Source organism: Chenopodium album, chromosome 10 (assembly GCF_948465745.1).
Source record: "Chenopodium album chromosome 10, dcCheAlbu1.1, whole genome shotgun sequence".
Lineage (NCBI taxonomy): Eukaryota > Viridiplantae > Streptophyta > Magnoliopsida > Caryophyllales > Amaranthaceae > Chenopodium > Chenopodium album.
The window spans coordinates 47,687,555-47,702,529 of record NC_137843.1 but is presented as its reverse complement, the minus strand read 5'-3'; the positions used below and the strand labels follow the sequence as shown (position 1 = coordinate 47,702,529).

Here is a 14,975-nt window from a genome sequence, read left to right as displayed (position 1 = left end):
AATCTCTATAACACTAATCGAGTAACCCTTGTAATACTAATCGAGTAACCCTTGTAATACTAATCGAGTAACCCTTATATTGCTGACGAAATGACCCCTGTAACACTGACCGATATAACACTTATAATACAAATGAAGTAACTCATGTAACATTGATCGACTAACCCCTATAACACTGACAAAGTAACCCATTTAACACTGATCGAGTAACCCTTGTAACACTAACTGAGTAATCTCTATAACACTAATGAAGTAACCCGATTATCACTGGTCATAAAAGTGTGGCCAACCGCATATAAGAATTTCAGTAGGGTCAAACAGTGTAATAACAACTCTAATGTCAGCCTAGTTGGCAACTTGGTGTAGTTCCCCTTAAGTCCTTGACAAACAACCAGAAAAAAAAAAATTAAAAAAAAAAATAAAATAAAAAATAAAAAAGAGCTTCATGACGACCAACACATACAAAGTGAAATTTGACATAACACCATTTTGCAAAAGTCTATTCTTAATAATCATACTATTAAGGGTCTGTTCTCATTGACTGAACTCAGCTGAACTGAACTGAATTCAGCTGAACTGAACTGAACTGAATTGAACTGAACTCAGCTGAACTAAACTGAACTGAACTGAACTGAATATTTTATAAGAGAAGGAAATTAGGAGCTGAACTGAAGTGAACTGAACTGAACTCAACTGAACTCAACTGAACTGAACTGAACTGAACTCAGCTGAACTGAACTGAACTGAACTGAACTAAATTTCAACATAAGAGAACAGACCCAAAGTACCAATAATTATCATGTGCAATTTAACTTTTAAATTTGAACAACTTGAAATTGTAAAATGCCAAAGTTTAAGATCCCAAAAAACAATCAAATCCATTCTAATCATGCACTCTTAAACCTGTGCTTCTGCCGATCTATTACTTCATTTCCTACGCATTTGCCATGTGATTTCTGTCTCGATCACTGAACCCCTCTTTCACACTATTTTTATTCTGATTCCTTTTCTTTTTCTTTTTTTATGGATTCAATTCCCATTGAAATTCTTCCATCCAAACTTGTCTAATTCTTCTCTCCTGTCTTCATTTGGATATTCTTCGTAAGTCTTTTTTATTTATTTATTTTTTTATTTTATTTATTTATTTTATTTTGTCTCTCTCTCTCTCTCGTAATGTTCGTATGTCCAATTATATTTCCGAGTACACTTACCTATTTTTGCACATTACATGGTCTTAGAATGACCAACTAAGAATTTGTTCTCGTACTTGGTCATTTTCGTGTTATTGGAGAAGACCCATCGTAGGAGGGAAATTAAGAATATCCCGTGTATAACTAGATTCGATAAATTTTCGAGTTTGGTTGAAGTCAGAGAGCTAGCCGACTATTCTAATCTCTTATATCACGTCTGTATCTTTTAAAGATGGACGGTTTTGTAATCTGGGTCAACTTTATATTGACTAGATATAAAATTTTGCAAACGTCTACACTTTCCTATGTAATTCTGCCATCTGTTAATCAGAATTTGTTGATAGCTAATTTTACTTTTAGTTTAGCTAATCTCATCCGTTTATACAATTTTTAATTATATCTAGACTCAGTATATTTGGTAGAATCCTTCAAAATTTATTAGTTTATGATATGATTGTGATGTTTTATGGATTATGTTAACAAATAAAGTAAATAAAATGCAAAATATTGTTTATGATTAATACAGGTGTTGCCTTCCTCTTGAAAAAGGCTTTAAAATGGGGTGCACTTCTTCAATACTTCATACTGGAGGAAAAAAGAAGAAGATGATTGCTGAAGTTGTTGTGTTTGTTCCAACTATGCAAATTCCTGTACAATCTGAGCTTCATAAAGGGCTTAAAGAGTTGATTCCTAAGGATATGATTGACCGTCTTGTCGATTTTCGAAATCGTGTCATTTTACTCTCTGAAGACACTGGTCTGTAAGATCATTGTGTGAATTTTTCATTTTGATTGGAATTTAAGAGCTATACTTAAAATCTTAGATCATGTATTATGCAGATGTTTCAGCTATTCCAGAGATTAAGCAGGCTCTGGAGGAGTACTTGCCTGTCCTGCTTGGACTCACTAAAAAAGGTTTTATTTCTAATTTAATCATATTTTTCTAAGCTGCTTTTATTTGGTTTTATGATATTGTTAACTCATTTTTGTTCTTTTGTTTGTAATAGATTATGGTGCATTAGATTTAGTGCCATTCAAATGGAGAACTTTGGATGACAAAAGACAAGTAAGAAAATGACTAAAAGCTTTCACTGATTCATTGATATAATGATGTTTATTGGTTTATACTGTGATCTAACTTTTATTTTTGGGATTATATTGTTGATTTTTGTAAGCAGGAAATTTGTGTATCAAATACATGGTATGAAGTATTATCCGTGGTTTATATGATGGCCGTTTTGACATTGGTTGAAGCCAACATGTTGCTTGTTCCTAAGCAATACACTGGTTTTTCTGATAGGATAGTTTCTACAGGTATATGTCTTGATTGACCAGTCATATTTCAAGCTTAAAAAGAAAGTAAAGTAAATAATTTTGCTTGATCATGGATGTAAATCTAACAGATTGCCAGAGGGATGCGATTGATATGCTTCTAAAGGCATCAGGGTACTTAGATTTTTGTGTGAAGAGTATTCTACCTCAATTAGGATTGGAAATCAAGTATGTGAAAGCATTTCATTTCTCTTATAGTGCTGCTAAGGTAACTGTACCAGCAGTTTTATGATATGAAAGATCTTTCCATCAGGAACAAGTTGCACAAAGACATGCGTGAAGGTGCATTAGAGGCTCTTTCCCTACAAGCACTCGGCCAGGTACTTCTAGTTTGTCATGTATTTGGACTTCATTTATCAGGTTGATGGGCATGAGAAATCATGTTATTTGTCATATGTACTCGGCTTTCTGCTATAGCTAATTCATTTTTGGGATAGATTTGTTAGTATAGGATCTGGTCCATTCCTGAAAGAATATCAATAATAGACTTAAAACTGGTCAAAACATCATGTACCATCAAGCTTGCTCCCTATTAGAAAATGGTTTGAACAGATTTTTTATTACTTGCAATTAGCAGTAGGTTTTTAGGGTGATCTAGTTCTTTTTGCTATGTATAATAGACATCTGTAGGCCATCTAGAAGTTAATCGCACTGATACTCACCTCTAGAAGTGAATCCAGGGAACAGAATTGCAGTTGGGGTTGGCTATTGATAACCAAAAGGCTACGTTATCAGTAAAGAGGAGGTTAGCATGCGAGGAGCAGACCTTCTTCACCCAGGTAAAAGTTCTAGTAGCGTGCACATTGCCCAAATTCATAGTTTTGTTTCAATTAGGATTTCATTATTTAACAGATTGATGAACTAACCTTAAATTTTGAAAATATGTTAAAATCTTACAGGCTCATTGCTCACTGTCAGGAGAAAAAACCAATGAGAGTGATGCAGGAAAGCAATCATTGTTCATCAAATACAAATTTTTAGAAGCCAAGGTACTTGTTTTTTTTTTTTTTTTTTTATTTTTTTATTTTTTATTTTTAAAGAAGCACAATTTTGTTCTAATATTGATTAGGGGCTGAACTTGATTATTATCAGGCTGCAGCTTACTTCTACCACGGTTTGATCGTTGAGAAAAGTAATGAGCCATTGTCCCATACGAATGCACTAAGCAGTTATGTTGCTGCTGAGGAACTTTTGGTGGAAAGCAGGAAAGCCTGTTTAAGCTTTTGCTTGGCTTCTCCTGTTAACAGGTATTATTATAAGTACCTTATGTTTTGTATATAAAACTGTCTAGAATAAAACTCCGGGTTTTGAACACCACAAAAATGCTTAAATTTTTATTCATTACCACTTAGGCATGACATTTAACTTCTTAAGATTAGGTGCTCTAGAACTGGCCTAAATAGGTAGCAGAAAAAGGGAAAAATCCGAAAGTTTATAACAGCAGCATTTATTCTGGCCCTGTTTCCCCTGTATAGAGTTCCTCCACTCTGGGGTGCAATGAAGCATTTCCATCAGAAGATTCCAGAAACCGCTTCCAAGAAGTCTCAGCTGTACAGTTACCTGTTTGATCAAGAAAAGTATGTAACTATTTACACGCTCCTCATTCTTTGTTTTCTTAAACTTCTTGTTCATATAATTTATTTTTCCTGTTTTCTCGATTTTAAAACATGGGTGAGTTTGTATTGTGCAGGGGCCTACAGCCACCACCCGACTTGCCAGAGTTCCAATTATCATTGAGACCAGATGATTATGAGTTGCCAGAAGTTGACTCTGCTTGGAGTAGGGAAAAGTGGGAGATCATAGGGCAACCTCTTAAAGAGCACCTACAAGAACCAGAAGATGTGATCGAGGATGAAAGCTAATAACGATTAAGGACTATCTCTGATCTTCTATGTGTTAATCATATATATTCAGTTTTGCCTGTTCAGGATAGTTGGTCAATCAAATATCTCCAAAGACTCCCTATACTGCTATACATCACCAATTATAGTATCCGATATAACGCTAATGGAAGTTACAAGCTATGTTGCGCTATTGTGCCTTGACTTGCTTTTGCTTATGTAGATAAAAGCATAGTTGTATACAGTTGAAAAGTATTGTAAAAGGTACATATGAAGTTCAATTTATGTTCATTGCTTCCCTGGACCTGAAAGCAACATACATCACAATCTGAGCAGGAAGAAACTTTATTCATGACTGGTGTGCGATTTTGCTCAAATAATTGTTCATTGTAGGAAGCTCCACAAAAGGATTAACGGACGTAATTATCACAAGTCTTACAGTGTCAAAGAGAGTTCCACCAGCCACACATTCAAAGAGTGTTCTATGAACAAAATAATAGCAGGAACGACTGATGTCGAAACAGTACTAGCTGACAACTTATTCTTGCTCTGGTGTTCGGAAGTACGAGGACAATTTTGTGCTAATCGTTTTAATTTTTTTTTCTCTTGTTTTGTTGTGGGCGATAAAAGAGTTGAGTTCTTCGCAAGCAAGAATAACAAATAAAATGTGATCACAAGAACTTCAGCTAAAAGAAGGAAGATGCATGCATAATCTCTGTTAGACAGGAAATTTTTAACTTTTGAGGCTGTAATACTGTATTTTAGTTCCTAATATCTTGTTATTTATTACAGTTTAGATATGAATTAATAACGTTTGCCTTGAGTGATAAAATGTTGAAAGGAATTGTTACTTGAGACGAACACTACAAGAGGGGGGTTGAATTGAATTGTAGTGAGTTTCTATTTACTACTTTTGTAGAACATAAAACTGAAATGTAAAAGGAACTTGTATAGCACACATTATTTTACGAGGAAATATTCCGAGGCCCCACTGGAAGTAAAACCTCGAACCTTCCAAGGGATTTCAAACACCAAATCTCTTCACTATAATAGGGCAAACACACCACTTACAAGTTACAACCTATTATAATCAGACCTAAACTCACAAGTTCTATACTGAACTTGCTACAAAGTAGAACCCTATTTCACCCAACCTAAGTCCCTGACTTAGATTCACTCCGTACTTCCTGAGTACTCACTAACTCAGCTTCACTATAGAAGCCTACAAAACTGTATGCTATAAACAATTCACTTACTCAAACCAAAACAATACAAACATTCAACTCCTAATATATGAAATAAAAGCTATACACGGAATCCGAAACTAATATGAAAAAGCTAGACTTGGCAACTTACACAATTGAGCTCTCTTCAGATTCTTCATGCATAAACTCACAAGTTGTGTAAAATGTGAATACTACTTTATATACAAGATGAACTCGTATAGTAAGCAGGTTTTCAAAAGATAGAATTTTATCAAATTTGCCGATTTCACAAAACACGTTTTTATGTAAATCATTTAGTAAAGAAAATCTTCTTAGAAAACTTATCAAAGATAGTTTTATGAAAAGATTAATATCTTAAACCCGGATTTTATAAATTAAAATCTTTTAGAAAATCTTTTAATAAATTGAAACTTATCTTTTATAAACTTTCCTTTTTTAAGCTTGCCAAACTTATACCACGTTCCTAATAAATTCCATGTATAAGCTAACCTAACATATTTACAACAATCTTAAAAAAATATAAACTTAACATAACGTAGATTGCTTTGTCAAATGTTGTATGTTAGGATACTTAGGCTTCACGCAGTCCAGGATTAAGTTCCTGATGTCTTCATTTTTCCGGTACCTTTACTGGAACCTCGCAGGCCAAGTTCTTGAGGAACTTGATGTCTTTAACGCAGGCCAAGTTAAGCTTCTCAACTTGCTGTCTTCATGTTCATGTTAAGGAACATGAATAGTTCCAGTGTGGAACTCTTCTTCTACTTTCTTTAACTTTCCTCGGAATCTCCTCGAGTCTTCATAGATAGGTTACTCTTCCACTTCCAAAGCCTATTTCACCCGCTCTAATTTCAACTCTTAGAGAATTGTTATTATTAGATGAAGTTTGCCTAAGCTTCAACAATTTTCCCCTTTTTGGCGATAACAAACTTAACAAACTTCTAAGGAAATTTATATCACATAGAAGGACGTATTTTTGTTTTGATTTATTAACAAGAAATTAAACACACTAAACACACAACGAAATCAAAAACTAAAAAGCAAAAATAACTAAAACAGAACAAAAACAAAACAGAGTTAACTATGCTACTTTAATCATAGCATCAAAGAAAATTATGATACTTTTTCAACTGGAACCCAGAACAACTTAAGTCTTCAAGTTTGCTTCCTCTTTCCCCTTTTTGGCATTATCAAAAAGTCCTACACTTTAAGTTATTAAGCATCTAGATACAGCCCCATAAGCAATTCATCGAGTGTGGGAAACTGAAGGTAGTGGTAACAAGCCTCCTTTAGCTAGTCCCACCATCATGCATCTGTTTTCAAACTATACAAAACCAAGATCATTCTGTTTCAGCAATTACAAACCAAGTTCAAAAAACTTTAAAACAAAATTAGAATTGTTCATGACATAAACAAATGAAAAGATGATAAAGGCTAAATTAGGCTAGGATAAGATGAGCTATAGGGTGTAGGCTGGAGCAGTCTTGAAGAAGTTCAAGAATCTTCCTTCTGAGTTTCAATGCATGTTTCGAACTTATCTTCCAAGCTATTCATAGCCTTCTAGAACTCTAACTGTTGTCCCTTCAAACTCTTCTCAAGACCTTGTATGCTGATAGGAATGCTGTCCTTCGAACAAGAGTATTATTCCGATAGAGGGTTCGGAAATATTAGAAAGCCAATTATTCAATGAGGACAAGTGATCAGAATGCCTAGTTGGAGGCCGCTTCCGATCAGTAATATTAATGTATAATTAATATTACAGGTTAATCTCGACTGAACCCTTTGGGTCACACCCAAGAAACTAACGATCCGACATGACTAATTAATTCGGAAGGAATTAATGAGTCGCTCGAGTATTATGAACATTAACGTCGGAAATCGAGCTAGGAGCGTCGAGACCGAGCGTTGCAAGTCGAGTCGAATTAATAATACGAAGAGACGGTAAAAACCAATTAATCAAAAAATTACTAAAATACCCCTAGCATTGGAATGCCCCGAGCAAACCGAATGCTAGGGGCATGGTGTGCTAGCAAGCTAGCTGCACCAGTGGCACAGAGGCGCACTAGCAGCCTACACCATGTGCATGGCTTGCTGCACACATGTGCGGGCTGGTGCATTGGCTAGCAAGGCGTGGCGCGGAAGAGCCCGCACAGCCATACCCAGCAGCCCGCACAAAGGGCGTGGCTTGCTGGACAGGCTGGCAGGCCTTGCGACCAGCAACCCGCACACGCACAACGCGCACGGGCAGTCCCGACCATTAGCATAATTAAAATAACTTGTATTATGATGCCATTCCAAAGCGAGGCATTACTACTTTCCTAGGAATATAAGGTATGTTGATGGGTTTGCCATAGCAAGACATCATAATACAAGTTGGTTTTGGTTATACTCAATGATATGAGCGATGGACTCCTAACATGTCGTGGCGAAGGAGATAAATTGTTGAGAGAGCATTAGATGCGACGATTTATCTAACCAAGAGTGGCTTGGAGCCATTAGCAAAATTACCTTAGAGTAATAAGTGTTAAGACATGCCAAAGCATGTTTAACTACTCATTGATTCTTTGGATTTTGGAATCGACTTATTCTCACCAAATAGGGACAAATTTAATGTGTGAATAAGACGTTTAAATAAGTTTGATATATATGCATGAATTCAATCTTATTTAAGTATTATGAATGGTTTTTCAGTTCAAATTCTTTCAATTGTAGAAACATGTCTGCAAATAACTCAAACAACCAATTCTCATTATGCTCAATTCTCGACAAGGAGAAACTGAGTGGGCCAAATTTTCTTGATTGGCAACGAAACTTGAGTATATTTCTCATGAAAGAGCAAAAGGAATACCTCCTTGATGAGGAAATGCCTGAGACTCCCAATGAGGAATTGACTCAGGATACCCTAAATCTATGGCAAACTGCAAATCGGGATGTCAAATGCATCATGTTGGCCATAATGTTTCTCGGCAACGAACTGAAAGGTTCGAAACTCACTGGCAGATCCTTGAGAGCAAGCTCAAGAAAGGAGAGCCAGTCAGCCCACATGTACTCAAAATGATTGGTTTATTTGAGAACATGGAAAGGGTTGATGTGGGGTATTCGATCGAGATGGCAATTGACATTATTCTCCACTCGTTGCACAAAGGCTATGATCAGTTCAAGATGAATTATAACATGCACAGCATGGAGAAAACCCTCACCGAGCTTCATGGTATGTTGAAGCAAGCAGAGCAAACGCTCAAGGATGAGGGAAAGCATGACATGCTTATGGTCAAGAAGGGCAAGTCGTTCAAGCGCTCAGGTAAAAAGAAGAAAGGCTTTAAGGGGAAGGGTAAGAAGACCTTTCCGCCTAAGTCAAAAGCTATCAAAGGCAACAAGGAGAAGAAGGTAGCCTCTTCTAAATATGATTCTGAATGTTTCTACTACAAGAAGAAGGGACATTGGAAGAGAGATTACCTCAAATTCAAGGAAGATAAGAAGAAAGGCATCGTTGCTTCTACATCAGGTATTTTCGTTATAGACTTAAATTTCGCTAGCACAACATCATGGGTATTAGATACCGGATGTGGCTCACACCTTTGTTCTAATTCTTAGGGACTAAGGAGAACTAGAAGGCTAGAGAAAGGAGAGGTTGAACTCCGGGTCGGCAATGGAGCCAGAATTGCAGCCGTATCCGTGGGAACTCTTAGTTTGTCTTTGCCCTTCGGGCTTGTATTAAAACTTGAAAACTATTATCATGTCCGAATATTACTAAAAACATCATTTTAATTTCGGCGTTGGACGCCAAAGGATTTGAATTTTGAGTAAAAGACAATGAATGTTCGTTTTATCTCGATAATGTTTTATATGGTACTGCACATTGTTAAAATGGTCTTTACGTGCTTTCGTTAGACAAAGAAGTTTATAATGTTAATAATACCAATAAAAAGTCTAAGACCATTGGGTCAAATGAAATATACTTGTGGCATTGTCGTCTTAGCCACATTAACATCAAACGCATCAAGAAACTTCCACAGGAAGATGTTCTTAACTCATTCGATTTACAATCGTTTGAAAATTGGGAAGGATGTTTTTTAGGCAAGATGATAAAGCAGCCATTCTCCATGTTGGGAGAAAGGGCAAGTGACTTATAGGGCCTAATACACACCGATGTTTGTGGACCAATGAGCATAACCACAAGGAACGACCATTGATATTTTATCACCTTCACAGACGACTATAGTAGATATGGATATGTCTACCTTAAGTCGCACAAATCTGAATCGTTTGAGAAATTAAAAGAATTTCAGAGTGAAGTTGAAAATCAGCTTGGCAAGAAAATCAAAGCCCTTCGATCAGATCGAGGTGGAGAATACTTAAGCCAAGAATTCGATGACCATCTGAAAGAACATGGTATACTTTCAGAATTGACACCTCTAGGAACTCCACAACGAAACAGAGTATCCGAAAGGAAAAATCGAACCTTGCTAGACATGGTACGATCAACAATGGGTCTTAGTGATCTTCCTATCTCTTTCTAGGGACATGCACTTCTAACCGCGGCACTAACACTGAACCGTGCTCCATCAAAAACTGTAGAAAAGACTCCATACAAAGTATGGACGAAGAAACTTCCAAGGTTGTCTTTTCTCAGGGGGTACGAAGCATATGTCAAGAAATTAATTTCTGGCAAACTTCACCCCAAATCTGACAAGGTCTTCTTTGTGGGCCCACCAAAACAAACCAAACGGTATTACTTCTACAATAAATCCGAGAACAAAGTGTTTGTTGCTCGTGATGGTGTCTTCTTGGAACACCTTTCCAAATTGACAAGTGGGAGGAAAATCGAACTCGATGAAGTTCGAGAGGACGAGCAACAAAATCAAATTGACAGTCAAAGTGCTCGAACAGCATCTATTGACGTTGGTCAAAATGTGCAAAGTCAAACCGACAATGCAAATTCTCAGTCCGTTATCCTACGTAGGTCGCAGATGCCAAATTCTCAATCCAAATGAGTCTTGTGTTTACAAGAAGGTCAGTGGGAGTGACATCGCTTTCCTAGTCTTATATGTTGGTGACATATTGCTCATTGGAAATAGCATTCCAAGACTAAAGTCTGTAAGGCCTTATTTGGAAAATGTTTTTCAATGAAACACTTGGGAGAGGCTCTGTACATATAAGGCTTTAAGATCTATAGGGATAGATCTAAGAGGATGATTAGATTGAGCCAAAGTACTTATATTGATAAGGTACTGGCACGATTCAACATGGAGGAGGCTAAGAGAGGTCACCTACCCATGTCACATGGAATAACCCTAAGCAAGAAGCAGTGTCCAAAGCCACCTGATGAGCGAGAAAGGATGAATGAGATTCCGTATGCCTTGAGTGCTACGAGCCAATACCAATCAGACCAAGGAGAGGCGCGTTGGACTGCGACCAAGAATCTCCTACAGTACCTGAAAAGGAACAAGGATAAATTCCTGGTATATGGTGGCTCAGATGAATTAGTTGTTAAAGGTTACAACGATGTAAGCTTCCAAACAGACAGAGACGATTTCAAATCGTAGTCAGGATACGTATTTTTTCTAAATAGAGGAGCGTTTAGTTGGAAGAGTGCCAAGCAGAGCACAATTGCAGATTCTACAACTGAAGCCGAATACTTGGCAGCTACTGAAGCGGTAAAGGAGGCAGTTTGGATTCGTAAGTTTGTTGGTGAACTTGATGATGTACCCTCCATCAAGGGTCCAATAGCCCTATATTGTGACAACAATGGAGCTATTTATTAGGCCAGAGAGCCAGAGGAACATCAGAAGGTCAAACATGTCAAGCAGCGATTTCACATGATAAGAGAATGGAAATCAAAAGGTGAAAATCAGAATTTATAAAGTTGGAACAGACGACAATGTAGCCGGTCCACTTACTAAACCTCTACCTTAAGTGAAGAACAACAAGCACATTGAGGCAATGGGAATCAGGCATGTCGGTGATTTGCTTTGATTTCCTTGTTTAGTGTTTTAATTAACTTTGAACATTTTAATGTAAAACACTATGATGAACCATTCAAGTTTTTGAGTAATTTAATTTCATGTAATTTTATCACTCCGTTTCTATTTAATTGTGGTTTTGGATTAAATATTGAGTCCATTCGATTTTGAGAATATTCAAAATAGGGTATCAAGACCAGTCTTGGATTAAGAAACACCTATTAAGTGAACATTGAATATTATAATCGAAAATTATTCCTAATCGAGGTCATTTAAATGATGGACGATTAATGACCACTTGAGATTAGTGTGTAGTTTGATTTATAGTACTGTTTCTTGTGCTACAAGGACATGATTGTCATAAATCATTTGCACGGATATTGATTTAGAACCATGCCGGATTGACCTATGAGAATACTTTAAGAGATTTAAAAAATTCATCATAAGTAAACCTCTCATTATTGCTATCAGAACCTCTTTCCTCGACCATGGGTATTGTGAGTTCGCTTGTTTAAGCACTAGTCCGCTTTGATGTTCGTCAAACGTTTGCCGTACATGGGGATGATAATGGCAGCACTCAGGCGGCTAGGTCCTCTTAGTAGGAGAAGCTGACAGTACAAGACTGGGAATGTACCCCTACTAATCATAGGGAACATGTCTTTATTGTTTACAAGTCTTCTCAAAGAGCGAGACTGTAAAAATGTATGGCCGTGCTCAGATGGATTTTAAGAAATCATGTACTTATTAACAGTCGAAATCGGATTTCGAGAAATACTTCTGGATGTAATAAGGATGATGAATAATCTTACCTTATAGTTCATGAAGAGACATTAAGTGACATAAGAAATAGGCTATACACAATAAGCGCACTTGTCTGGAAGGACAAGTAGGAGATTGATGGGAATGGTGTCCTTCAAACAAGTGTATTATTCCGATAGAGGGTTCAGAAATATAAGAATGCTAATTATTCAGTGAGGTCAAGTGATCAGAATGCCTAGTTGGAGGCCGCTTCCGATCAATAATATTAATGTATAATTAATATTACAGCTTAATCTTGACTGAACCCTTTGGGTCATACCCAAGCAACTAAAGATCCGACATGACGAAATAATCCGGAAGGAATTAATGAGTCGCTCGAGTATTATGAACATTGACGTCAGAAATCGATCTAGGAGCGTCGAGACCGAGTGTCACAAGTCGAGTCGAATTAATAATACGACGAGACGGTGAAAATCTATTTATCAACAAAATTACCAAAATACCCCTTGCATCAGAATGCCCCGAGCAAACCGAATGCTAGGGTCATGGTGTGCTAGCAAGCTAGCATAGCTAGCAGCACCAGCCACACAGAGGCGTACCTGCAGCCCAAACCATGTGTGTGGCTTGCTGCGCATATGTGCGGGCTAGTGTATTGGCCAATAGGGCGTGGCGTGCAACAGCCCGGACAGCCGCACCCAGCAGCCCGCACAAAGGGCGTGTCTTGCTGGGCAGGCCTTGCGGCCAGTATCCCGCACACGCACAACGCGCACTAGCAGGCCCAACTGTGCACCAAGCCGCCAGCTGGGCGCGCCTTGGTGCCTAAGGCTTGGCGCCACGTAGCGCTGCATGATTGGGGTCGAGAGAGTGTGTGACGAGCAGTTTGTGGGAAGCTTGGGGAGGAAGGAAATGGTCCCCTCCCCTTGTGGTCCTCACCTACTCTCTCCTTCCTTGTTGCCACTTGTTGTTAATTATTGCTTTGCTATTTTTCTTTTCTTTTTGAATTAAAAATAAATTGGAAAAATGATTTTTACCAACTCTCCCCCATTGATGGGAGAGTAGAATATTTCTTGGAATTCTCTATAAATACCCACGTGTTGGGACTTGAGAATTCCACTTGTAAAAAGGCATCTCCAGTGTTGTGAGAAAACCTTTAAGTTCACATAAAACTCGAGTAATCGTTTTGGTCCGAACTCGGCTAAACTCCAAGTTAGAGACCGTTCGGGTCGTTGTTGCTGGTGGACTATCGTTGGAGCTCTACGCGCTTGCGAGACTCGGCTTTTGAAGTAAGAGGTCGTTGGAACGAGTGAAGCACGCATCAAGGGTAAAATGAACTTTTCAATTTATCTTGTTATTTATGTTTTTAAGTTATAGTAATTGTGAGTGGGTCTTGGGATCGAGTTTTGTTCCTCGAAAAGTCGGACTTTTCGAAACCCAACATATGCCCCTTTAAGTTTTTGAATTTTCCTAGTTGCTTCTTTCAACTGCCTTTCTAAAGCTTCTGCTCGTTCAGTAAGCTTAGTCACCTTCCCTTCAAAAACCTTATTATCATCATCTAATTTAAGAGGTTTCTCCATGCTAGCCTAGGGAAAAGAACTAGCTGACAACCTTCTGCTCTTCCTTACAGGCTCACCAGAAGCTGCTCCTTCTCTTCTCTTCCCATTAGCTGCAGATTTCTTTTCTTCCACTTTCCTAATTGTTCCATCTACAGCCTCCAAACTTATTCCCAGTAGAGTCTCCTCATTGATCACATTTTCTGCTTTTTCCTTCAAACCACCATAAGTACCTTTGAGTTTCACATCAAGAGTCTCAAAGACATTTGACAGCACAACCCCATAGCCTACTTTGTTCTTGTTAGGAACATAGTGGGCTAGATTTTGATACATCAGTGAAGGAAAGTTTATCTATATTCTTTTTTCTAAACAGAAAATGACAGCCATATCCAGTAAACATGCTTCTCTTTTCTATTGAGTTCTACGCATAATTGTTTTTTTGCACCAAGCTAAAAAGCAATTTGTTCAAGGGACTCAAATCATTGTGACTCTTGGTATTCTTCCCCATTTTCCTCCCAAAAACTCTACAATATCACCACCTAGAAAATTTCCAACTTTTACTCCAGACTTACCCTTCACATACATCTCATAACCTTCAGTTGGAACTTTCAGAATAGTTCACAAAGATTCAACATTGAACTCAATTTCAATTTTGTTGATTTTACTAGAAATTACCCCTTGATTCACCTTAAAGTTACTACAGAGTTCATTCATAGCATGCGGACACAACAGGTTATTTGAAGATTTAGATAATAGATGCTCCCAACCTTGAAACCTAATTAAATCTAGAAATACCAAAAACCTAGCTTTTCTACACCATGATAAATCAAGTCTGTAACCGACAACATACCTTCCAGCACTTGCTTCCAGCGTAGATTGGTCATCCTCTTCCTCAATTGGATCATTCTTCTCACCCGATTCCAAATCCCCCTTAGAAAAATCCTACACTTCCTTAATGTGATCTTCAATAGTTTTCTCTTTTGCTCTGTTCTCTTTCCATTCCTTCAACCTTTTGAGCACATCAGAGGACTAAACTTCTTCAACTACTGAAGTCTTCTCTTTTACCATCATGTTTTTCTTTGTGGTAGAGGAAGTGGGTGTATGTGCAGTGAGTTTTT

The 14,975-nt window shown here is 37.6% G+C and overlaps 1 protein-coding gene across 4 annotated transcripts; it reads left to right on the top strand.

The window, feature by feature from the left end:
• The first annotated feature begins 854 nt into the window (after nt 1-854).
• Nucleotides 855-5,249, top strand: LOC145564003 (uncharacterized). 4 transcript variants are annotated; one of them, XM_081624370.1, is made up of 12 exons: nt 855-1,101; nt 1,717-1,946; nt 2,030-2,104; nt 2,197-2,255; nt 2,368-2,503; nt 2,593-2,689; nt 2,775-2,841; nt 3,202-3,300; nt 3,421-3,510; nt 3,614-3,768; nt 3,997-4,098; nt 4,212-5,249. In XM_081624370.1, exons 2-12 carry the CDS (start codon nt 1,748-1,750, stop codon nt 4,381-4,383), a joined length of 1,251 nt encoding a protein of 416 aa, XP_081480496.1. In that variant the 5' UTR covers nt 855-1,101; nt 1,717-1,747; the 3' UTR covers nt 4,384-5,249. The 4 variants fall into 4 exon arrangements, with proteins under 4 accessions (XP_081480496.1, XP_081480498.1, XP_081480495.1 ...); XM_081624372.1 differs by lacking the exon at nt 855-1,101 and adding an exon at nt 1,134-1,405; XM_081624369.1 differs by lacking the exon at nt 855-1,101 and adding an exon at nt 1,134-1,497.
• Nucleotides 5,250-14,975: the final 9,726 nt, after the last annotated feature.

What these genes read in the sequence shown, in the direction of transcription:
- LOC145564003 (XM_081624369.1), top strand. An exon ending in TGATAGGATAGTTTCTACAG is followed by an intron (nt 2,504 to 2,592) that starts GTATATGTCTTG and finishes TAAATCTAACAG; the next exon opens with ATTGCCAGAGGGATGCGATT. An exon ending in CCCTACAAGCACTCGGCCAG is followed by an intron (nt 2,842 to 3,201) that starts GTACTTCTAGTT and finishes AAGTGAATCCAG; the next exon opens with GGAACAGAATTGCAGTTGGG.